Source organism: Ylistrum balloti, unplaced genomic scaffold (genome assembly GCF_031769215.1).
Source record: "Ylistrum balloti isolate Yb309-2 unplaced genomic scaffold, AGI_CSIRO_Ybal_v1 Utg370692, whole genome shotgun sequence".
NCBI lineage: Eukaryota > Metazoa > Mollusca > Bivalvia > Pectinida > Pectinidae > Ylistrum > Ylistrum balloti.
Window position 1 is genome coordinate 144,148 of NW_026782416.1, and position 27,374 is coordinate 171,521.

At 34.9% G+C, this 27,374-nt stretch overlaps 2 protein-coding genes across 2 annotated transcripts in view; one reads left to right on the forward strand and one right to left on the reverse strand.

Annotated features, from left to right (window-relative positions):
* The first annotated feature begins 2,517 nt into the window (after nucleotides 1-2,517).
* Nucleotides 2,518-9,041, forward strand: LOC132557547 (uncharacterized). The gene is made up of 5 exons (XM_060222044.1): nucleotides 2,518-2,553; nucleotides 2,774-2,828; nucleotides 6,714-6,868; nucleotides 7,418-7,625; nucleotides 7,906-9,041. The coding sequence occupies exons 1-5, from the start codon at nucleotides 2,518-2,520 to the stop codon at nucleotides 9,039-9,041; spliced, it is 1,590 nt and encodes a 529-aa protein (XP_060078027.1).
* A 16,193-nt stretch (nucleotides 9,042-25,234) lies between these two features.
* LOC132557548 (mucin-2-like) overlaps nucleotides 25,235-27,374 on the reverse strand; it is a 30,689-nt gene continuing 28,549 nt past the window's right edge. Inside the window, exons 12-13 of the mRNA XM_060222045.1 lie at nucleotides 25,562-26,254; nucleotides 25,235-25,513 (exon numbers count right to left, since the gene is read on the reverse strand). Of these exons, the coding sequence (XP_060078028.1) occupies nucleotides 25,235-25,513; nucleotides 25,562-26,254 (972 nt within the window). The remainder of the gene's footprint in view (nucleotides 25,514-25,561; nucleotides 26,255-27,374) is intronic.

Below are 27,374 nucleotides of genomic sequence, written 5' to 3' on the forward strand. Positions count from 1 at the left end.
TTTAACTGTAATTCTGTTTTGATACATATTGTATTTGTACTTTTTCGTGTAATTATGTAAATGCAGTCATTTCTACATGTCTTTATCAATTCCCGGTTCTATTACCGTGCGTTTTACTACGGATATCAAACAATAAGCAGATTATCAAAGGAAAAAAGGACGGGTCTCATAGAATATCACATTGAATGTTTGATAAATACAAAATGGCAATATTTTCGTTTAAATATCTCGAATGGAAATGCTTTAGATATTATCTATTTTAAATAGATGATAGTTTGAAAAAAACCCTTTGGGATATTTGAGTGTTTTGTCGAATAACACAAATCCTAGTAATTTGTTTTTCTTACATTCTTTCTGTAAAGAAAATCTTTTACTGCCGTTTTCCTACAGTATTTTGTTTATACTTATCAAATGGGTACTTTTACACGTCATAAGTGTAATGCTATTGATTTTAATGTCTGTCATCCTAATCATAGAAAAACATTTTTTCTGGATGAAAGAAATGAAATTACGGTATTTGGTTGTAATTTCATTTAGAGATATTGTATTGCCTCTAAAACATTCACATGTAACCCCGAATCGTTTCGCTTTTATTTCTTCCGTTCAAAAGTTAGCATAAATCCTTAACAAGCAGACACTTGATTGCCGATATGTTGTGGATATGAGGTAATCTCCCTTATGTCGATGAGGTTAGTTGGTGATTACACCAAATTGTGTACGATCTAACAATGGTGCTGTTCTTAAGAAAAGGTACTTGTGAATTCAAACTCTTTTGATTACACTTAGATCATTGACTAATCGTTTACATCATATGAGTTATCTTTCTTCTGCCAGTAGATAGTGCTGCATAGCTTCTCGTGAAATGTTAGTTCCCTAAACAAGGTAAGTATGTAAACCTAAATCCTTATCACTCGATCACTTATCAAACCAACACTAATCACTTTATAAGTTGACATAGCATTCTAAACTGACCACATCACACTAAGAAAACATAGAACATCACAACAAACTCAGTCACTTTAGGAGAAAAAAAAACTTAAAACATTCACTGAAGAAGACAAACCAGAGTTAAAATACTTACTTTAGAACACAAAATATCACACCATATTAATTCAAATTGGGAGAAGACAAAAAACTTTCATGGAGCTCACTTATCAATTATATATCTTGTAAAAGAATTAGGCTGGCTTGATAAGAAGGGAAACCCCATCTACACATTATGAAATAATCTAAAAACAGTAATGCTGGTTATGCATAATGCAGTATAACAATCATTTAGATTTATCAATGATACGAATACGGACATCCTCCTTTTATGTTGGATTCCTAAACCTCTCAATAATACATATAAACAACGTTATGGTGCTGAGTCGTCTAGTTTTTTAACCAAACATTTATCAACACTACTTACTACTATTCTTAGTATTATTAGATATTGGTTACAATCTCATTGTGATATTGTTTAATAAAGAAGTTAACTTAATAGTATGTGGAATTTAAAGATTTCAAAGAGCTCTTGACCAACCTTCAAAACCCTTTTCTAACAACTTTCCTTCGATAAGGGAATTTGATTTGTCAACTCTGTGTACCACCCATACTTTTGTTGTGTTGACGACACCCGCCAAGTAAATCATAGTAAATGCAAATACTTGAAATAAGCACAATCACGTTTTTCAATGAAAACCATTTTCAATATCTTCATCATTCGGCGTGTAACGTCATATCACACCAACATATAGAATATTACCGAGAGTATGGTGGTAACTATAATATTTAATCAATAACTTCATTGTTTCAAATTGTATTATTCGGACAAGGACTTAATCCGGATTCCTGAAGCATCGATTTAATAGAACATTACGGAATACCTCTCTACAATGAATGATAAACGATGTTATATTGATAGATGAATGACACCAACATGCATATCTAATTAATTCATCAGATATTCAAACAAACTGTAAAATGTTATACAGTATTTATATACAATGTTAAATAAACAATTTACTCCTAATGACAGTTAAAATCTTTTCATTTAACGTTTTGATGCCCTATTTCATCATGTAAACTGCACATTCTCAAGTATATTTTGTGATGAATGAAGATAACATATGTATATTTACAAGTAACATCAAAAGATTTGCATAACTTATTATTATTCTGATCATTCCTTGTTAATTATCTTGATCAATAGGTGTATACGACTATTAGTACTGACTTTTGTTTCATAATTATACCTTAACCTTCATAATATATATCCATAATAATACATCATTCATTTATAAACGAAAACTTAAATTTCCAGGTTCGTTGACGTTATTAACGTATTTTGCATATCATGAGCACATTAACGGAATCAAAGGCAGACGTAACTTGAGGTTTCATTTATTTGTGTGGTAACTGTACCAAGTATTTGCATCGGTAAAAGTTAACCAGGACTCGCCAGCTTGTCTGGACAGTTCTGGTTCTATCCTCAGACATTTTGTTTCGACATTTTAACACACAGACTATTCCGCGATGTGGTTATGGAAGTCACTATGTATCACAATTGTGGTGAGTGTAAATATGGACTTGTTAAAGTATGGTTGTTTACTGTCTTGACATTTATATTCTCGCCACGTTTTGTTATATATATTATACAGGTAAAGTTAAAACAGGAAACAATTTTCATTTATCACTCCTACCCATATTATAGTTTAATATATGAGGTTTCGTTGAGAAGTTTTTGTCTATAAATCATTTCTATAAATCCGCTTTTAATACTCAATTGTAGGTATATTGCTGTCTGTTGAAATCTTCTTATTCTCAAGATGTTACACTTGATGAAGGTATGTATAATAATACCGTAGATCTTTAAAATGTCATCCCTCCTACAGATATCAACATCCATGATTTATCAATTCTGTTGAAGTTATGACATGAGGTATAGATGAAATATGTTCATGTCTTAACCTACTAACAAATTCCTGTACCAAACAATTTAAATATATAGATGTCGATGACTGCTATAAATACACGGTTTTTTTTTCTTTGTATACACGGACGTGCCAGTCATGTTAACTCTCTCCAATTAACGCACAAAGAACTGAAAACATCATCCGCACACACGCACTATAGTATATATAGCGTGCAATTGTGCAATATGATGGAATAACTATTTGCGGTTTGGTAAACATGGTTGTCTAATACAAATTGAAAATACAACTTGTGTAGTTATGACTAAATAGCGATTATAGGCGTGTTAAAAAGATTGGTGATGACACTGTCAATCTTAATGCGACAGTTTTCGGGAATAAAAAAGAAAATACCAACATGTCAACATAATCATAATCAAAATATGAACAAAAGAAGGGTTTACATGGAGACTCCTGACAATAGTAGAAGGGGAATAAGACCAGGTGTTCGGAAAACTATGCGTCTTCTGCTTCATCGGCGACAACTCCCATATAAGTCTTGGTCAATTTATGTAATCAATGTCAGGCCTTTCTATGGTACATTGTTTCACTTCATGTGCAGATCGCACATCTTGTAACGTACAGAAACGATCCTACAGCTGTATCAGTACATGCACAGATGTCGCAAATATAGGATGTGATAGTAGAGCCAAATAATGCATTAAATTGCATCATATGGTTGTTTCGTCGTCCTAGGACTCGTCATTGTTGACATGGGTTTAAATTTGATATCTAGGAAGCCACTGATTAAAATCAAAATTGATCAAAAGAAATGTTCAAACCTAGATGGGGAGTCGGAGGTGTACTAGGCCAAATATTCAGTAGTTTTCATATATACTACAGCATGCCAATGATTCTGATTGCCATTCTTATTCTCAAAATTGGGGGGACGATAATGTTCCATATTTAGTCAGTATGTATACTTTTGTATGATCACTTGAAGGGTTTTTTAAAGTTATGGTAGCGTAGCTCTCAAAGATGTCTTTCTCAAGTTTTCATTTCTTCTAAATGTTTACACACAATGTCCAAATATGAGAAAATCTCAAGACTTTAAGCTATAGCGCAACAGTTTTATTGTGAAGAGACTCTGGTCAGATTTCAATTTATCATGCGACAGCAATGACACATGGCACTACTGATGAATTGTTTTGTTTATGTTGGCATGACAATATCGTAATTAACTTTTTAATTTCTGGTGCATAGTACATGTATTCATATTTACTAGGGATAAACCTGCATTATGTTATTATGATTGAGTTTTAATACAATTCATGTATCGATTGATTAGCTATAGGTAATGCATTGTCTCTACTGTGCGTCATAACACTATGAGGAAACATAACCGATCTTGAAATATCCATGTACATTTAAAGACATATCTGCGGTGCACCAACTTTATACATCATGCTACTAAAATTGTATACAATTCACAGACACCCGCGTCCAAGAAAATTTCACAAAATGAAACATTTTATTGTTATACTCTAATGCTTTGTCAATATCAAGACGCCGCGTATGCTTTGTAGTAGATACGTTTACTGCAAATCAAACGAATTAATTAAGTTTCATATAAAAAAATTCCTATTATCAACTAAATGGTGAAGGATTGAATGAAATGACAGATAATCACGTGACTTCAGGCTGTAAAGTTTATGTTTGGCTGAGTGGGTAGGACATTTGATGTATTTTCTATGATTTTCCTCCAAAACACGAAGTACACCTTGTTGCATGTTGTTTTGTACTGGGCGGATTGATCGCGAGTTACTGCTATGAATCAATGCTTTTGTTCAGTGGTGATAGGATGTAACTCGGGCCAGACACTAAAAACAATGACTGTCGTTGATTTGTCCTCCCGAATTTTCCTCAATACCATGGCGATGACGCTGAAAGGAGGAAAATATCATTTACGTATTTGTAACTCCACAATACAGAGAAAAACATCTATTGTTTAACCATTCAGGTCAGGATGAAACGACACAATTCCGTCCAGTTTATGATTGAATCTAGAAGTGAGACGTGTCTTTACGAATGCCACTATAATTGCCCGGAACAAAAATGCCCCAATCCAAATCGTCGTTAAGTTTCCTAGGCAATTTATCTGCTTGGAAGTTTGCTTTTCCGGGATTATGACCAGTACTTATCCAAATAGTTCTGTCTATACACCAGAATCGCATTTTCTGCCGTAACCTATCCAAATCATTATCCTGTCTTGATTATCAATGTATCAGATAGATACCATACAGCCGGACATCAGCGTCGGATATTGTTGAACAGAAAGTTGAAAGAGTTAGGAAAGCTACCAGTCGTTCAAAGAAATGTGTGTGATTTTCTTTCAGAAAACGATATTTCGGTATCATTCATCACTGCTCCCCATCCGTGACATGAACTAGGATGCCTGTTTGATATTATAGATCCACCACTGGATTTGACGTAACGCCGAGATAGATACATAATTTTTATCGACATAACATGCCCTCAATGCGCTATTGTTTTTCCTTTTACTAAAGGCCTAGTATAATCGACGTGTATTCTACCCCTGGTTCACTTGCTATAAGCTTACATGTGCCAACCATCTGCTCGAGTTCATGGATGGATGTTTTGTTATACTAGCCTCCTTCTCATAAACCAGTCTAACAGTCATGTCGATTGAATTTGAACAAAATTGTGAAGAAAACGATAATTTGACATGGTTAAAGAAAAGACTTGTTAGGATAAATCGTAAGTCCCAAACTATCAAATGAATACATAATATCCCCAATACTTGTCAGAGTTAGAGTCTGAAATCAGCAAACTATCATAGATAAAACCGACATTGCTTTGCTAAGTGTGAAGGAAATGGACTCCAGTGACTTTGTGAAAGACACGTTGTGCACACGCGAGTCCATTAAAAGAGGTATATAAAACGAAATATCTTTTTGGTGCAAAAGAACTGTAGATACTTACTGTCACATAGCTTAATACATACCGAATGATAGGCGCCAATCATAGCGATCACAGCGTCCATCATTTACTCCCATAAACACTGCGCTTTGTCGATAAAACAATCAAAACGGAACAAATAAGGCCGTACGACATAGAATTAGAGTTTAGATTGAAAACAAATGACAGATAAAAGTTCCAAAACACTCACGAAGAAGTACAAAATGTCTTTCTATTAATTTGATTATCTATTCTCTGAGGTCACCAAATCGTACACGTCCTCTCTTTAATGCCTCGGCATTGTTGACAAAGGAAAATGTACAATTGTACTAAATTAATGTCATAAGACAGAAAGGAGTATTTGTAAGCATAAATATGAATGATAGTTTTTGGTAACACAACAAATGGACGTCAAAACATAATTGTGCCTGAATTTTCACACATACACGATTAAGTCGGATTCAAACTTTGTGATATAATGCACTTCTTTACTGTTGTGCTTTACCATTGATGTCTATTCAACCACGTTTCGATAGTCAATTTTTGTCTCGCCCAGTTTATCGTAGTCGCAACAGCCCATATTATATGCGTACAGGTGTAATGAGATACACAATAATCGTGATACAAAGCACTATAGAAAGGACAGATTGGAAAGGTCAAGTGTCACAATAGGAGCAGCAGATCTATTTTGGTCTCTTAAATGACCCTGTTTGAAATGATGCTACAATGTCACAGGTTTGTTTGAGTGTATTCCTTTATTTACATTAGCATCGTCCTCATACGTTCTAAACTATTCAGACGACACAAAATCAGCACGGAATCAAATATCTATTGTTGTAGCACTTCAGTTACCCCGAATCCACCGTATGATGTCCAAACCAATCGAACCAAGGGGCGAAGCGTTTCCAAATATCACCGGTCCAGCATCCTTCGATTCAAGAATAGCAGTCCTCGGGGCTGATGCAGCCGGTGTTCACATGGCTTATAGGTTGAAGGTTTGCTGAAACAAACAGCTATTCATAGTATTGTCTTTACGTTTTGTTACTTTAAGATTGCAATTACAAGACTTTGTGCTTGAAAATGGTAGAACAATATTCATTTATGTTTTTTCTACGTTGTATCACGTTTATGAACGCATGCATACACAATTCAAGTTATAGAAAAGATGTTTTTATGTAGATATTTTTCCATCCTTTAATTTTATTCTGTAAATTTCAGCTATGTATGTCAACATTTAGATTTCTACGACCCCACATCGCGCAGATATTGACCTTTTACATTAAGTATCAAGTAATTAGAAAATATCGGTGTAGTCAGAGTAATTTTGGTGGAGAGTATCATTTGTGCTTGTTCGATACGAAGTTTAATGTTCTTTATTGCAGGGATTGAACAACAGGCACATGATTAAACAGCTTTTTACGTTACAGAAAAACAATGTTCACTGTGTTTTTCTCCTTATCGTGTGTGAATTGCGATTCTTGGACTTATCGGTATTCTTTTGTAATATTATATTTTACAATTTAACGATGAATTGTTTTCTGCAGAAACTTGGGTATACCAATGTGATTATTTTGGAGCCGGATGATCACGTGGGTGGGGATTCCCTGACTGTATATCATAGAGGTGTGCGTCACGAACTTGGGACTGGTCACTTTCGAGTGGAGAACGCTGACATCCTCTCAATGATTATGGACTTTGGGATGGGCCCAGTCCATACTCTGGGCGATATTTCTTTGTGGCCTGACAGTGAGCGTAAGCATATCTATTGTCTTTAGAAACCTGTTCTATACATATTTATCTATCCAAGTGCACTGTTATGTCGCGTTATTATATCCGCAATAATTTATTAAATATGAAATTATTCATTTCCCATTATTGTTGCAAAACAAGCAACTCAGCGTATAGATGTTGTGTTTAGAGAAAGTTATGTAAACCCTACTTGCCTTTTTTCTAAAAATTAAATTCACCTTTTTGAAATATCATCAACGCAATTCACACACCTCGATTTTTCTCTTTGTCTATTTTTTTTCAGAACACGAGGGAATCTTGCAATACTTAATGATTGACGCCAGTCAAAGAACAAATGTCTCGAATCCGGTCACTGTTCTCAAAATGTTATCCGACGCTGTGATCACATATATCGACATACATAGGGAAGTATTTGGTGACTATGATGGTACGTTGATGCAGCGTCCTCTTGAACACCACATACAGAAGATTAATGGTACTATCGAGGATTTTCTACAACGTAACCGTATCACTATATTAGAGTCGTTATTTCGAATACTGTTTACCTCTCAGGGGTATGGTCACCTAGATAAAAGCGCAGCGTTTTATGCCTTGATGTTTGTCACACCGCAACGGTTGATCAGGATGTTAGAGTCACTGGTAGATCCAACAAACATTGGGGACACTTACGTTTTGGAACGCGGATTTTCAGCTTTATGGTCAGAAATTGTGGCTAAGGCTAATCTTGATGTTAGATTTAATCAGAATATTTCTTTCATCATTCGGACTCCTGAAAGAATTGATATATATTACAATTATATTGAAAATTCAGGGAATGTGGAAACGTACGATTTTCTGATTATTGCCAGGGATATGAGTAAAGTTCTTGATATATTGGACACGTCCTGGATCGAGCGGCAGATTTTTAGTCATCTCACACCCTCGTTTATGACGTCATCCCTGATTGATACAAATTTTGGTAAGCGTGGCCCCCTGCCAAGAGCCTCCTACATGTTTAACATCAAATCAAGGACAGATCATTCCGTTTTGTATCATGAAGATTCGTACAGTATATTGAACCACATTCGTGGAACTAATTACAGCCGCGGATTAATAGCGGGAGGAAATGACGGTGAACTGTATCAGTCTATTGTAGTGCGACAATTTGGGGATTCATTTCCGTCGACAGAAGACATCAACACAGGATTTTTGAAACATGCAGATTTATACGGCATTACACATGGTCTGGTCTTAGCTAGGAAAACATGGAACTATTTTCCACGCTTTGGACCGGCGGAAGTAGCAGCAGGCATTTTATGGGATATATTTACACTACAGGGACAGAAGAACACGTGGTTTATAGGACCATCGGTCTGCTTTGAATCCTTAAATAGTGTCATTGATTATAATAATCGTATCCTCCAGTACTACACGCTCTAAAAGGGAAAATACATCATTATACTCTAGCATATTAATCAACGTTAACTTAAAGGTACTTTTGGTTAAAATTTGAATGATTCTTATGCTAATCATATCAAAATCAGTTAAACAAACAAACGATATGAATTTGGAGAGAAATAGATGCCAAGATATACGATACTGTTTCTCATATCTTATTCTGCCGTTTTTTTTTTATATATTTGTTTAAACGTTTGTCTTTACTAATACGTATTACCAGCATGGACTATATGTCAAGAATTCAGAGAAACATTTCTAATGTCTATACATAATGCCAAACCTGGGAACACAGCCTTCTGGCATAAACCAAATGTGTTATTAATACATATCAATATCAATTATGTCATCGACTTGGGGTGGTGAAATCTGTTGATCTCGGATCAAGTTATTTATCAGTTTGTTACATTTTTTCTGAATACCACCTCGATTCTTTACTCCGTGACAACAAAAAACGAAATGTCATTGTCTCAGATATGAGCTGGTTAACATCAAACTGTATCATTATGATGAAAAATGCGTGGAATTACTCCTCGCTGAATTAATGATCAGATTTATGAAAATTACAAATTTTACTGAATCATTGGGCCAGTGCGTCTATATTTCTTCATTTGTTTTGATCACTTTGGATGTTTCTCTGTCGCATACTAGGTTTCACAACTCAGATCGTCGACAAGTCCTGAAAGGACGAAACAGCTCCGTGATGCAGTTTACTCAGTTTTGTATTCAAAAGTGGTTTTGACATGTGCGTTTCTTGTACAATTTAAAGTACCTAAAGTCAGAAATCACTAACATCTCCCTGAAATTGACAAGTTTCACATGGTCCAATATACATTCAAATATATCATCTCGCTGAGAATCTTTTAGAACGAGCTAATCTTTGTTGTAATGATATATTTTTTTCTGCTCTGGTATGAGGTTGTGAAACTAATAATAATGTCAATCTGTTTGTCAAAACGCTTATGGAGAATATTACAACACTTTTGTATAATTCCTCACATGAATAAAAACAATCGTACAATTGTTCCTCCGTACGCTTTCCATTTTTCTTTTGACAAAAGATGGAGATATATAGATGAATGCCTGTCAACGCGGTTTAAGAATCAAAACCTACATTAATTAACAATTAATTAACAGTTGTTTAAATGGTGCAAATATCCGGTCCTCTAATTTTAATAACTAATGCAATGGTAATTGCTGTACGTAGCAAGAGAGACAATTGTAAACTATATATTACATATGAATTCATAAGGACAATGACTGGAATATTTTATCAAAAAACATAATTTTAACACTATCAAAAGCTGTTCAGATAGTTAATTTAAACCAAGATTTAGTCAATCAACCTTCCATCTATTTCATACATCGCGAAAAGAAAGAATTTTTTAAATATCCGCTTCTGTCTGCAGACACAGACAAATCTGCAGACAAAGGAACTTCAAATGACACCAATACTAAACAATTTTACACGATATAGACAACGAGTATTATTATACTTCATGGTGGTGTTGAAAAACTCCTAGCCAACTGGAGCCAAAAATGATTCGATACTAAAGGACTTGTTTGGCGAGATTCTGGCGATTGCCAAAAAATCACATGACATCACTTACTGCCATTGATCATGATTTACATGGTATCTTCGATGGAGAAGAAGACACTTGTTCTTCAGGAACACCTGGTCTTATTTTCCTTGGATGTTTTCTGGAGTCAGTGTGAATCCTTATTTTGTTCATAATTTCCCTATATTTTCTATCAAATCGGAGGTTGGATGAAGAGTCAGTTAACAGGTGTTGGTCTTTCCTTTTTTTTTTTTTTTTATTCGTTTTTTGTTTTTGTTTTTTTTTTTTTTTCTGCTCTGATAGAGCAACCGAGTGAAATAAGATAAATAAGAACGTAAGACGGACGTAAATCCACATGGCTCATAGTAAACAATGTCGCCGATATAACCTGGAATTATTAAATATTTATAGGATGCGTAACACATGCACTCTGTCACCTGTTAAGTAACTTCATTTAGAAATAATATGTACACCTAAATTGTGATAATCTAGTCCGTCAGATTGCTTTAGATGACGAGTCATGTCAGTAAAGCGACAGGCGCGTGATCTATTTTGATTCCTTTAAAATTGGGAGGTTTATAAATATCATATCTTTATGAATATACCAGTACAGTTAGTTTCCTGCTAATAACACTAAGGTCTTATGATGATATATGTTATATATATTGCTATACATGGATCTGCTATATGAAGCGTTGGGTAAGATTGACGTTCATCTAAACATTTCTCTATCAATATATACGTCACGGTTAAAGGACTTTCGTTTATATTTATAACGAAAAACATCCAAATGAAAATAGAAAGCAAATAAACTAGTCATATCTATGAACAACCTTCCTTTTGCATTACCATCTCGTTAAGGGATAATAAAATTACATCATGTTTGCTGGTGAACATCATCATTATTTTTGAGTGATATTCTGTACTATTTGAAGTTTGGAATGATCGGTGTTTTACCATGTAACTTGTGGTAAGTAATACGGTCATTGCTTAGCATGTGAGGCATTCAACGATTGCTCCTTCATTTGTCTTTCACGTCGTCGCGATAGTCAGGGAGCACGAAGTACTATCTTCGTGGCTTCTTATTTGTTGCGACAGACAGGGAGCACGAAGTACTATTTTCATGGCTTCCTATTTGTCGCGACAGCCAGGGAGCACGAAGTATTATTTTCACGGCTTCCTATTTGTCGCGACAGCCAGGGAATACAAAGAAAAGAAAGGAAAATCTTCTAGACTTAGTCGCCTCTTTTGTTACATAATGTTGACAGCTAGTACAGCTCTTCCATTCTACCGGCAGGGTCCGTGATAAAGATTCACGTTTTTATTTACAAATACAAGTTATATTATCTAGAATTAACAACATCTGATATCTCTCACAAAGAAACAATATTTTACAAGGTGATCATTCTGGCGACCGAAACATTTCCTTTGTCTCCAGCTGTGCTGGTAGAATGTAAGAATTGTACCTGATTGCTCGATCTTTGTCTCCATTGCATTATTCGTCAGAGGTGACTTAATTTTGGAACATGATCTTTTTAAACAAGATTAAGGAAGTGTGGGTTTCAGACGTTTTGAAATATTTAGATATCAAAGGATTGAACTGCACACAGGAGAGCACATATCCTATCCAAAAATATGAAAATGGCAACATGTCAATAGATTCTTAATCCAAACTCAAATTCAATTGAACGAGGGCAACATAATAACAAAATTAACTAAGAGACTCTTGAAAAAAGTACAAGAGAACGACCAGGTATTCCGGAAGAGTAAGCTTCCTCAGCCTTATCGACGACACTCGCCATGCAAATCTTTGTCAATCAAAGTAAGTAATGTCATGTTCTCATATAAGAACAAAGTATACAACAACGGACCCAACAGGCACACTAACGCGCATCAAACACGTCAGGTTTCATATCGCCCAAAGAAATTGAATATTTTCCAATTGGAATAATACGATGACTGTAAAATACCCCCGACATTATACTACAGCAACATAGCATTATAAAGTCATCACCATACATGTTGAGGGCGTTCTCAAATTATCAAACAAATTAAGGCAGGAAGTTAGACAAAACCAAACAAATGGACGCAGGCAAAACCAAATCAAACATCTTAATCTTCAATATAAACATTAATTATGATCTAGAATATTGTTTTCCGAAATTGAAAAATTCACAAGAGGGAAATTGATATCACCACGCTAGGTGGAAAGCTGTCCTTGGTAGTTTCGTTGTAGAAGATCAAGGTTGGGGGCTGATGTTTGGTCCTTGATTTCCAGTTCAGATGGGTATATACTATGGACAATTTAAACATATTTCTTGTTGTCTGAAGACATGATGTCATTTGTATACCTGAAAATGAAATTGAAGAAGAATGTAAGATCTTTGTGACATGTTAAACCTTCGATATGTTCAGTACGTATAACATCTATAACATCAAGTAGACAGCCAAGAGGGAGGTACATTTTTTTCTCCGATAGAAGATCATATCATCACTCTCAACGAATAGAAAAACAACCAGAAATGCGACCATATCTATGATTTCGTTCTCTTTATATATCATTTTTTGGTTAAGACGTATTTTTCATTTTTGCTTCAGTGAATATGTAGTTTATAGTCATATATGTGTATGTCCGTTTACCTTGCTTAGAAGAAAACTCCCGATACCAATGAACGAAAGCGTCCTTTCACTTCAAAATAGAAAATGTTCTCATTAAAGAAGTGTACAAAGTGGAAAAATCCGACATTCCTAAAAAAGAGATTTTTTAAAATAAGGTATTGACGATTTGTCATTAATTTTGATTCTTGAGTATCACAGTATCATGGTAAGACTGTAACTCTGATTTGGTAGCACAATGGATGATATTAAGAAGCTTTGATAACTGTTACGTTGGACAATCAGACGAGTCAGTAATAAAACGATGACTAGATGCTGTGAAGTTTAGTAACCCGACATCCTTATCATTCAAAAATACAAACGTTTGTAATACTGAAGCAACATTAGCCAGTATTTCCTTATTTGGAAAGACTGAATAATGAATAGGTATGGCAGTCTTGCTTTGACCGGAAATAGAGCATAATTCAATAGAAAATCATTATTATTTCATATAAAATAAATTCTGACGCTGTATTTTTTCCTCTTCGATTTCCTACGGATGTTATTCTGATAAAAATGCCAATTTTTTGATATCCATTAACACGTATAAACACAGTGGTTGTAGCTTTCAAATCCTTACAATAATGTATACCTATAATCGTAAACGGTACTTAGTTAGCTCAAGAAAATTCTTGTCTAATTGTCCTACCACTACCCTTGATATTTTAGGGTTACAGTCTTACAGTGGCGCTGTATACGCAAGATATGGAGTGAATTTAATCCGGATTTTGAAATAATCCAAGGACTTTGAATTTACAGGTGGTAAATCTGCTAGTGAAGTCTTAGTGCTCGAGGTCTGTAATAATCTCTATGCCAGATATAATTCAGTCTGACGGTGTATTGTTTAGAGTATGACGCAGTATAGTTCATGTTTGACACTACTGTATCTAATTACTGATATAACAGCTGCCGTTAATTGTAGTTCCCTACTGATGAAAAAAATTAACACATTATAAAGGAACAATGTGAAATAGAAAATGAAAGGGACGCATTTATCCTCTTCATATGATAGCTATGGGACAAATTTCAGTCTTAAGACAGAAATAAACGCAGGAGCTGTTGTTGTCATCAAACCTAGACTTACCATGTCTTTTTAGAACGTGGCGTTTCTGTATTTGATGTCGTCTAAATTGGCCGTTGGCTTTCTTACAGCAGAATGAATAAACAGACAAAAATCCTTGTCTCTCTCTCACAATATTTCTTGGTAATTATCCTTTTATTCCGATTTCTCATTCGTTTAATCTACTCGCAGGTCGAATTTCAATTCTATGTTTTTTTTCCGTGTTTGTGATGCTGATTGATATAAATTAGACCTTACGGTCGAGTGGCGAGAGACATTACAAAATAAAAGTGTATTTATATCCAGGAAAATTATTCTAGTGTATAATGTATTCATATAATCTATGTAACCATTGCAAGCGGATACATAAATAACGAATTAGCATTTCTATTTTTATGATAAAGTATGCCATGGCACCCAGAAGACCTTTAGGCGGCCACGGCGCATGTCCGGAACCTTTTAGATCATGCAGTACACACTACAGTTTATAATCTTTTTTCTGAGACGACGTGGTCGTTTGGAAAAAAGCTTGAAATCTGCTCCGAGTATTTATCTTTTTGACATTAGGATAGATATATTTTGTGATTTGTGCATTGGAAATCACTAAATAGTATGAAAAATTGAGATTACTTTACTCCAAAATTCGTATTTCCCACGTGACCGCTAGAATCATTATGCTGATGAGAACTAAAAAAAATTGTTTCTATTGCACAGAACAATGAATCATGCTAGTAATGAATAATAAAAGAAACATGAAATATTCATACAATAATGGATTGGTTTTGTATATCGCGACATTTTGCAAATAAACAATTATTTTTTTCTTATTGTGTTTCTTAACTCTACGTAATACAATTCGTTGCTTATAGTATCTGACTGCGTAATACATGTTTTTTGATAATATCTAAATACGTAACACATGTTTGTTTATAATATCTAAATACGTAACACATGTTTGTTTATAATATCTAAATACGTAACACATGTTTGCTTATAATATCTAAATACGTAATACATGTCGTTGTTTATAATGTCTGACTACTTACTACATGTCGTTGTTATATAATGTCTGACTACGTAATACATGTTGTTGTTTTATAATGTCTGACTACGTAATACATGTCGTTGTTTTATACTGTCTGACTACGTAATACATGTCGTTGTTATATAATGTCTGACTACGTAATACATGTTTTTTTGATAATATCTAAATACGTAACACATGTTTGTTTATAATATCTAAATACGTAATACATGTCGTTGTTTATAATGTCTGACTACTTAATACATGTCGTTGTTATATAATGTCTGACTACGTAATACATGTCGTTGTTATATAATGTCTTACTACTTAATACATGTCGTTGTTATATAATGTCTGACTACGTAATACATGTTTATAATGTCTGACTACGTAATACATGTCGTTGTTTTATAATGTCTGACTACGTAATACATGTCGTTGTTTATAATGTCTGACTACGTAATACATGTCGTTGTTTTATAATGTCTGACTACGTAATACATGTCGTTGTTTATAATGTCTGACTGTAATACAAGTCGTTGTTTTTAATGTCTGACTATGTAATACAAGTCGTTGTTTATGTCTGACTACGTAATACATATCGTTGTTTATAATGTCTGACTTCGTAATACATGTTGTATATAATGTCTGACTTCGTAATACATGTCGTTGTTTATAATGTCTGACTTCGTAATACATGTTGTATATAATGTCTGACTTCGTAATACATGTCGTTGTTTATAATGTCTGACTATGTAATACATTTTTATAATGTCTGACTATGTAATACATATCGTTGTTTATAATGTCTGACTATGTAATACATGTTTATAATGTCTGACTATGTAATACATGTTTATAATGTCTGACTATGTAATACATGTTATAATGTCTGACTATGTAATACATATCGTTGTTTATAATGTCTGACTATGTAATACATGTTTATATTGTCTGACTATGTAATACATTTTTATAATGTCTGACTTCGTAATACATATCGTTGTATATAATGTCTGACTATGTAATACATGTTTATAATATCTGACTATGTAATACATTTTTATAATGTCTGACTATGTAATACATGTTTATAATATCTGACTATGTAATACATTTTTATAATGTCTGACTATGTAATACATGTTTATAATATCTGACTATGTAATACATTTTTATAATGTCTGACTATGTAATACATGTTTATAATATCTGACTATGTAATACATGTTTATAATGTCTGACTATGTAATACATTTTTATAATGTCTGACTATGTAATACATATCGTTGTTTATAATGTCTGACTATGTAATACATGTTTATAATGTCTGACTATGTAATACATGTTATAATGTCTGACTATGTAATACATATTTATAATATCTGACTATGTAATATATATCGTTGTTTATAATATCTGACTATGTAATACATATCGTTGTTTATAATATCTGACTATGTAATACATATCGTTGTTTATAATGTCTGACTATGTAATACATGTTTATAATGTATGACTATGTAATACATGTTTATAATGTCTGACTATGTAATACATGTTTATAATGTCTGACTATGTAATACATATCGTTGTTTATAATGTCTGACTATGTAATACATGTTTATGTCTGACTATGTAATACATGTTTATAATATCTGACTATGTAATACATATCGTTGTTTATAATGTCTGACTATGTAATACATGTTTATGTCTGACTATGTAATACATTTTTATAATATCTGACTATGTAATACATGTTGATGATATCTGACTATGTAATACATATCGTTGTTTAAATTGTCTGACTATGTAATACATGTTTATATTGTCTGACTATGTAATACATTTTTATAATGTCTGACTATGAAATACATGTTTATAATGTCTGACTATGTAATACATGTTTATAATGTCTGACTATGTAATACATATCGTTGTTTATAATGTCTGACTATGTAATACATGTTTATAATGTCTGACTATGTAATACATATCGTTGTTTATAATGTCTGACTATGTAATACATGTTTATAATGTCTGACTATGTAATACATATCGTTGTTTATAATGTCTGACTATGAAATACATGTTTATAATGTCTGACTATGTAATACATGTTTATAATGTCTGACTATGTAATACATGTTTATAATGTCTGACTATGTAATACATATCGTTGTTTATAATGTCTGACTATGTAATACATGTTTATAATGTCTGACTATGTAATACATATCGTTGTTTATAATGTCTGACTATGTAATACATGTTTATAATGTGTGACTATGTAATACATGTTGATGATATCTGACTATGTAATACATATCGTTGTTTATAATGTCTGACTATGTAATACATGTTTATAATGTGTGACTATGTAATACATGTTTATAATGTATGACTATGTAATACATGTTTATAATGTCTGACTTCGTAATACATATCGTTGTTTATAATGTCTGACTACGTAATACATGTCGTTGTTTATAATGTCTGACTACGTAATACATGTCGTTGTTTATAATGTCTGACTACGTAATACATGTCGTTGTTTTATAATGTCTGACTGTAATACAAGTCGTTGTTTATAATGTCTGACTATGTAATACATTGTTGTGATGACGTAATGTTTGACCGTCCCTAGTGCTACCATTGATGTTTATATTGTTGTGATGACGTAATGTTTGACCGTCTCTAGTGATATCATCGGTGTTTATATTGTTGTGATGACGTAATGTTTGACCGTCCCTAGTGCTACCATTGATGTTTATATTGTTGTGATGACGTAATTGATGTTTATATTGTTGTGATGACGTAATGTTTGACCGTCCCTAGTGCTATCATTGATGTTTATATTGTTGTGATGACGTAATGTTTGACCGTCCCTAGTGCTACCATTGATGTTGATATTGTTGTGATGACGTAATGTTTGATAGTGCTATCATTGATGTTATATAATTGTATCATTGATGATATTGTTGTAATGACGTAATGTTTGACCGTCCCAAGTGCTACCATTGATGTTTATATTGTTGTGATGACGTAATGTTTGACCGTCCCTAGTGCTATCATTGATGTTTATATTGTTGTAATGACGTAATGTTTGACCGTCCTCAGTGATATCATCGGTGTTTATATTGTTGTGATGACGTAATGTTTGACCGTCCCTAGTGCTACCATTGATGTTTATATTGTTGTGATGACGTAATGTTTGACAGTCTCTAGTGATATCATCGGTGTTGATGTTGTTGTGATGACGTAATGTTTGACCGTCCCTGTTGCTACCATTGATGTTTATATTGTTGTGATGACGTAATGTTTGACCGTCCCTAGTGCTAGCATTGATGTTGATATTGTTGTGATGACGTAATGTTTGACCGTCCCTAGTGCTACCATTGATATCTATATTGTTGTGATGACGTAATGTTTGACCGTCCCTAGTGCTATCATTGATGTTTATATTGTTGTATGACATGACCGTCTCTAGTGCTATCATTGATGTTTATATTGTTGTGATGACGTAATGTTTGACCGTCCCTAGTGCTATTGATGTTTATATTGTTGTAATGACGTAATGTTTGCTAGTGCTATCATTGACCATTGATGTTGATATTGTTGTAATGACGTAATGTTTGACCGTCCGTAGTGCTATCATTGATGTTTATATTGTTGTGATGATGTAATGTTTGACCGTCGCTAGTGCTACCATTGATGTTGATTTTGTTGTAATGACGTAATGTTTGACCGTCCCTAGTGCTACCATTGATGTTGATATTGTTGTGATGACGTAATGTTTGACCGTCTCTAGTGATATCATCGGTGTTTATATTGTTGTGATGACGTAATGTTTGACCGTCCGTAGTGCTATCATTGATGTTTATATTGTTGTGATGACGTAATGTTTGACCGTCCCTATTGCTACCATTGATGTTTATATTGTTGTGATGACGTAATGTTTGACCGTCCCTAGTGATATCATTGATGTTTATATTGTTGTGATGACGTAATGTTTGACCGTCCGTAGTGCTATCATTGATGTTGATATTGTTGTAATGACGTAATGTTTGACCGTCCGTAGTGCTATCATTGATGTTTATATTGTTGTAATGACGTAATGTTTGACCGTCCCTAGTGCTACCATTGATGTTGATATTGTTGTGATGACGTTATGTTTGACCGTCCCTGTTGCTACCATTGATGTTTATATTGTTGTGATGACGTAATGTTTCACCGTCCCTGTTGCTACCATTGATGTTTATATTGTTGTGATGACGTAATGTTTGACCCTCCCTAGTGCTACCATTGATGTTGTTATTGTTGTAATGACGTAATGTTTGACCGTCCGTAGTGCTATCATTGATGTTTATATTGTTGTGATGATGTAATGTTTGACCGTCCCTAGTGCTATCATTGATGTTTATATTGTTGTAATGATGTAATGTTTGACACTCCCTAGTGCTATCATTGATGTTTATATTGTTGTGATGATGTAATGTTTGACAGTCGCCTAGTGCTATCATTAAGGTTTATATTGTTGTAATGATGTAATGTTTGACACTCCCTAGTGCTATCATTGATGTTTATATTGTTGTAATGATGTAATGTTTGACCGTCCCTAGTGCTACCATTGATGTTGATATTGTTGTAATGACGTAATGTTTGACCGTCCCTAGTGCTACCATTGATGTTTATATTGTTGTGATGACGTAATGTTTGACCGTCCCTAGTGCTACCATTGATGTTTATATTGTTGTGATGACGTAATGTTTAACCGTCCCTAGTGCTAGCATTGATGTTTATATTGTTGTGATGACGTAATGTTTGACCGTCCCTAGTGCTACCATTGATGTTTATATTGTTGTGATGACGTAATGTTTGACCGTCCCTAGTGCTATCATTGATGTTTATATTGTTGTGATGACGTAATGTTTGACCGTCCCTAGTGATATCATCGGTGTTTATGTTGTTGTGATGACGTAATGTTTGACCGTCCCTGTTGCTACCATTGATGTTTATATCATTGTGATGACGTAATGTTTGACCGTCCCTAGTGCTACCATTGATGTTTATATTGTTGTGATGACGTAATGTTTGACCGTCCCTAGTGCTACCATTGATGTTTATATTGTTGTGATGACGTAATGTTTTACCGTCCCTAGTGCTATCATTGATGTTTATATTGTTGTGATGACGTAATGTTTGACCGTCCCTATTGCTACCATTGATGTTTATATTGTTGTGATGACGTAATGTTTGACCGTCCCTAGTGCTACCATTGATGTTGATATTGTTGTAATGACGTAATGTTTGACCGTCCGTAGTGCTATCATTGATGTTTATATTGTTGTGATGACGTAATGTTTGACCGTCCCTAGTGCTACCATTGATGTTGATATTGTTGTAATGACGTAATGTTTGACCATTGATGTTTATATTGTTGTGATGACGTAATGTTTGACCGTCCCTAGTGCTACCATTGATGTTTATATTGTTGTGATGACGTAATGTTTGACCGTCATTGATGTTTATATTGTTGTGATGCTAGTGCTACCATTGATGTTTATATTGTTGTGATGACGTAATGTTTGACCGACCCTAATTCAACCATTGATGTCTAAATTGTTGTGATGACGTAATGTTTGACCGTCCCTAGTGCTACCATTGATGTTTATATTGTTGTGATGACGTAATGTTTGACCGTCCGTAGTGCTATCATTGATGTTTATATTGTTGTGATGACGTAATGTTTGACCGTCCCTAGTGCTACCATTGATGTTGATATTGTTGTAATGACGTAATGTTTGACCGTCCCTAGTGCTAACATTGATGTTGATATTGTTGTGTTGACGTAATGTTTGACCGTCCGTAGTGCTATCATTGATGTTTATATTGTTGTAATGACGTAATGTTTGACCGTCCGTAGTGCTATCATTGATGTTTATATTGTTGTGATGACGTAATGTTTGACCGTCCCTAGTGCTACCATTGATGTTTATATTGTTGTGATGACGTAATGTTTGACCTAGTGTCCATTGATGTTTATATTGTTGTGATGACGTAATGTTTGACCGTCCCTAGTGCTATCATCGGTGTTTATATTGTTGTGATGACGTAATGTTTGACCGTCCCTAGTGCTACCATTGATGTTTATATTGTTGTGATGACGTAATGTTTGACCGTCCCTAGTGCTACCATTGATGTTTATATTGTTGTGATGACGTAATGTTTGACCGTCCCTGTTGCTACCATTGATGTTTATATTGTTGTGATGACGTAATGTTTGACCGTCCCTATTGCTACCATTGGTGTTTATATTGTTGTGATGACGTAATGTTTGACCGTCCCTAGTGCTACCATTGATGTTGATAATGTTGTAATGCTACATTGATGTTTATATGTTGTAATGACGTAATGTTTCCGTCCCTAGTGCTATCATTGATGTTTATATTGTTGTAATGACGTAATGTTTGACCGTCCGTAGTGCTATCATTGATGTTTATATTGTTGTAATGACGTAATGTTTGACCGTCCCTAGTGCTACCATTGATGTTTATATTGTTGTGATGACGTAATTTTTGACCGTCCCTAATGCTACCATTGATGTTTATATTGTTGTGATGACGTAATGTTTGACCGTCCCTAGTGCTACCATTGATGTTTATATTGTTGTGATGACGTAATGTTTGACCGTCCCTAGTGCTACCATTGATGTTTATATTGTTGTGATGACGTAATGTTTGACCGTCCCTAGTGATATCATCGGTGTTTATGTTGTTGTGATGACGTAATGTTTGACCGTCCCTATTGCTACCATTGATGTTTATATTGTTGTAATGACGTAATGTTTGACCGTCCGTAGTGCTATCATTGATGTTTATATTGTTGTAATGACGTAATGTTTGACCGTCCCTAGTGCTACCATTGATGTTTATATTGTTGTGATGACGTAATGTTTGACCGTCCCTGGTGCTACCGTTGATGTTGATATTGTTGTGATGACGTAATGTTTGACCGTCCGTAGTGCTATCATTGATGTTTATATTGTTGTAATGACGTAATGTTTGACCGTCCTCAGTGATATCATCGGTGTTTATATTGTTGTGATGACGTAATGTTTGACCGTCCCTAGTGCTACCATTGATGTTTATATTGTTGTGATGACGTAATGTTTGACCGTCCCTAGTGCTACCATTGATGTTTATATTGTTGTGATGACGTAATGTTTGACCGTCCCTAGTGCTACCATTGATGTTTATATTGTTGTGATGACGTAATGTTTGACCGTCCCTATTGCTACCATTGATGTTTATATTGTTGTGATGACGTAATGTTTGACCGTCCCTAGTGCTACCATTGATGTTTATATTGTTGTGATGACGTAATGTTTGACCGTCCCTAGTGCTACCATTGATGTTTATATTGTTGTAATGACGTAATGTTTGACCGTCCCTAGTGCTACCATTGATGTTTATATTGTTGTGATGACGTAATGTTTGACCGTCCCTAGTGCTACCATTGATGTTGATATTGTTGTAATGACGTAATGTTTGACCGTCCCTAGTGCTACCATTGATGTTGATATTGTTGTGATGACGTAATGTTTGACCGTCCGTAGTGCTACCATTGATGTTTATATTGTTGTAATGACGTAATGTTTGACCGTCCTCAGTGCTATCATTGATGTTGATATTGTTGTAATGACGTAATGTTTGACCGTCCGTAGTGCTATCATTGATGTTTATATTGTTGTAATGACGTAATGTTTGACCGTCCCTAGTGCTACCATTGATGTTGATATTGTTGTGATGACGTTATGTTTGACCGTCCCTAGTGCTACCATTGATGTTGATATTGTTGTGATGACGTTATGTTTGACCGTCCCTAGTGCTATCATCGGTGTTTATATTGTTGTGATGACGTTATGTTTGACCGTCCCTAGTGCTACCATTGATGTTGATGTTGTAGTGATGACGTGATTACCCTTACTTTATAGTTGATTTTTACAATAGTGTAATCACAGGTTTTTTGTTGGGTTTTTTTTTTTTATTTTTTTTTTTTTATTTTTAGGTGTATTTCATAACGTATCTCAGTTTAAAGCATATTTGGAACCTCCTTTGATGATGTAAAATGTCTGTGATAGTAGATGAATGAGCAACAGTAATGTGTTTCATGTATGATGCTTTTGTTTTCATGTTATTGTCATTTGTGACACATTAACTTTCCAGGGATACAAACGTGCATTTGGAATTAATATTAAGTCACCAGGAAATTGACAAAGTATAAATACATAAGAATAAAAGAAAATGATTTATTGATTTATTTTATTTGCGACAATTTGGTAAAAACTTGCTTGAGGCAGCTGATACAATGGAAATATTTTCTATATACAAATAATACGAAGAAACGTACGTTTTTCTATTGACATTTGTTATTGAAACGTAACCTTCCGAATCCCAATCTTAAATGAGAATTAGATAGAGGTAACAGCTAGATTTTTAACATGGTATTTATGGAAGGCTCCTCGCTTGAAAAAGTTTTTGGATTAGACGGTTTAGTTATCATTTCCGGAACATTATCATCATTGATATGGAGAATATATTATTAATCCTAGTTAGACGCCAGAGATTAATTATATAACGCACCAGTTCAAAGAGACGGATTCCTTCTTTAGTTGAATTCTTTAATTTACGAAATATATGTCATTTTACTAGTAAGCTCTGTCTTCGATACGGATTTTCGTCCAAGTCTCTTACATTTTAAAGAAAATCATACTCGGAAACACGATTTCAATTTTTATAAATGAAATACTACCGAAAATAAAGACTGACTCAAACGAGTTTTGTGTTATTAATCCTGAGCGGGTAGGCAAGGGACATGTTCCGTAAAACGAGACAGTGAATCACACCTTGTTACCTTGTCCAAAAAGTAATTAAAAATAGAGCATCATGTCATCGGGATCCCACGTCAAGGAAGTAATATATAAGAAATATTTAAATAAGATATATACAGCATAATTAATCTTTCGACTAGAACACGTCTTTATCAAAAGACTGTGTGTATTGTCTAAGACTACAATTAGATGTACATTTAATTATCGGAACCACGTGACAAGAGAAGATGGCCCGACAGCGTGATCGTTGTCATGTTATGAACATTAAACTAAATGAGATTCAAATGAAAATGTTGTGACGTTTATTGCACATTAAACGTACGCTTGTTATGAACAAGTTTATAATACAATGAAGTTAGAACAGTCTTAAACGCGGATTGGCGCGTCTATTAGTTACTGACCTGCAGCTACTTAAAGGCAAACTACCAAGTCCGCCGAGTAAAGTATTTCTAGCTAACAATCCATAATCTGGTTTTATCAGACTTGATTTGTCATAATTTATGTCTTCGTCTTTGCTAACATGTCAATTGGATTAGAGTAATGGGTGAATAAGGACTTGTTTAATACGGACGATGGCTTGGTTTCAGTTGTGAATTTTGCCAATTAAAGATATAAAACACAAACACGAACACATCCGTACAATATTCATTTAGCTCAAGCATACGATTATCAACTTAAATCACTTATTTATGAAAAACGAAAATTAGAGCTAATTGTGCATTGATTTGTCTTTTAACATATTCAACTCGATTCGGTAATTTAACCACATATTTCTCGAAATTTAAAATCATAAATCGATTTTGTTTTTGTTTCACATTAAAACGATTGATAGATATATTATGGCTTCAAACATGGTCTGTGAGTGCTGCAGAAAAGATGAACGAGCATATCTGATACCGCTGATAACAGCATGTGCATTGATTGATTTTAAACGTTGTGTAACCGTCTGCAGTATTGCTTGGCATTGTCTTAAATGTATGTGTCTTAACCAGTTCTGCCAGTTGATCGTCCCTTTTGTATCATCTGGGCCCTCTTAAGGATTGCTCTTCGAGAAGATGCAGCGAGAGTGTCAAGTCTTTGATATAATCCACTGGTATTTGGAATGCCCAATTTCTGTAGAGCACTTCTCAGTGCAGCTAACTCCTTTTCTTTCTCCCGCCTTAACTTTTCTTGCATCACCATTGCCGAATGTGCCGTGTATATGTTGGTTGTGGTCGGTTGGGGTGTTGTTGTAGTTGTTGGTAATGTTGTTGTTGTTGTAGGCTCGGTTGTCGTGGTAGTAGGGAGTTCCGTGGGGTTAGTTGTCTGCACTGGCATTGTCGTTGGAACTGTAGTCCATGCATTGGTGTAATAACCAGAAGGAGCCCCAGTTAGTACTGGATCGCGGGTTGCCCGATAGACAAAGTCTGTAATCCCTGTTGCCACATTCATTAATGGACGGCCCGTTTGTAACCGCACTGCTGGAGGAACGGTTGAACCTGGTAGTAAGGGACCAGTCGGGCCAGACTGTTTGATTATTGAATAGTCTGCCATTACAGCCTTAGCACTTTTCATCAATTTGACATCAGGTTGTTTGGCATACTGATCTGCTAGTGGTTGGTTGTTAGCAAATGTATTCAAACCGGTGTTCACATCAGCTAATGGTGCGTCTTTATTTTTATTTGCGAATGGTTTCTGTTTCAAGGAAGAAATAGGTGCTTCAGGCTGGAATCCAGGTTTTGACGATGCTAATAGGCTATTCTTGGGCTCATTACCTATCAAAATAGATTCCGGGAAAGTGGTAAGAGGCTGTTTTACCCCTTGTGTCCAAGCAGTGGGTCCCTGTGCACCTGCAGCCTGGTTTCCATGTGTAATCAGTGGCGCCTGTGAAGGCCATGGATTGCTTGGCTGTTTCTGATTAAGAGGAACATTGGATTGGGCGACATATCCTGGAACTAAGGGCTCTCTCATATTTGAGCCTGTGAAAAAAAGAACGTAATAAAAAAAATTGATTGATGCTAAGGACTTCTACATTTTGAAACCTGGATTGCGACCGAGCAAAATTTAGTAGTCAAATGAAATTATGAATCTACATTTGGAAGTGTACTGGCGACATAATTTGATGGATTTCTTTTCTACTCCTTTCTTTCCACATGTCTGATAACTATAGACTAATGTCAAGTTCATGTGTGTATTTTGAGCAGTGCCACTGTTTGGATGATTTAAAACATGACATGCAGGTTACGGTAAACTATAAAAAAAAAAGGTCGTTTTAACACTAAAGACATTCTGCTCGAAAATAAGGTAGTGCTATTTTCAATAGGTTTAATTGCCTTACATAAAGCAAATGTAGAATTGAAATAAACACAGTCGATTTATTCCCTATAGAACACAGAGGGCTGGGATGCGGCGTGTAGAAAAATTACGAACGAATCCGTCCTACATCACTTGATGGTTGGCAACGATACTGTTTTACTGTTATCATGTCAGAAAAAGGCGTTAATAGATATTTATTCTTTCTTACACATTCCAAAATAAGGACTTTATTTTTTGGATAAAGGCAATAATTTCTTAATTATATAAAAATAAAAAACCTAGTAACCAGCCAACTAAAATTGTGACTATATCGCGAAGTCGTTTTCTACATTAATTCAGTCTATTTGCGTATTTGTTTAAAAAATATATATTATGCAGCTGCTGTCAATCTATTATTTGATAGTATCCAAATTAAGTTTAATATTGCTTTACGCCCTATTAAGAGCTAGAGTCACTAAAGGACGTGCCAGGTTTGGATGGTGGAGGAAAGCCGGGGTTTCCGGAGCAAAGCCACCGACCTGCGGCCAGAACCTATCGACTGCCCCACGTAGGCCTCTAACCCGCGACCACGAGGAAGAGGGCTAGCGAAAAAGTGCCCCATCTAGGCCTCGAGACCGCGACCAAGAGGTGAAGGGCTAGCGACAAAGTGCCTCACGTAGGCCTCGAGCCCGCGACCAAGAGGTGGAGGGCTGGTGATAAAGTGCCCAACTTAGGCCTTGAGCCCGCGACCATGAGGTGGAGGGCTAGTGACAAAGTGCCCAACTTAGGCCTTGAGCCCTTGACCAAGAGGTGGAGGGCTAGCGAAAAAGATGGCAAGAGCCTTTAACGA

Bases quoted from the DNA above. Each gene is read 5' to 3' on its own strand.
- LOC132557547 (XM_060222044.1), top strand. From the start codon at position 2,518: ATGTGGTTATGGAAGTCACTATGTATCACAATTGTG. The intron at 2,829-6,713 runs GTATGTATAATA...CTATTGTTGTAG, and splicing joins AGATGTTACACTTGATGAAG to CACTTCAGTTACCCCGAATC. The intron at 6,869-7,417 runs GTTTGCTGAAAC...TGTTTTCTGCAG, and splicing joins ACATGGCTTATAGGTTGAAG to AAACTTGGGTATACCAATGT.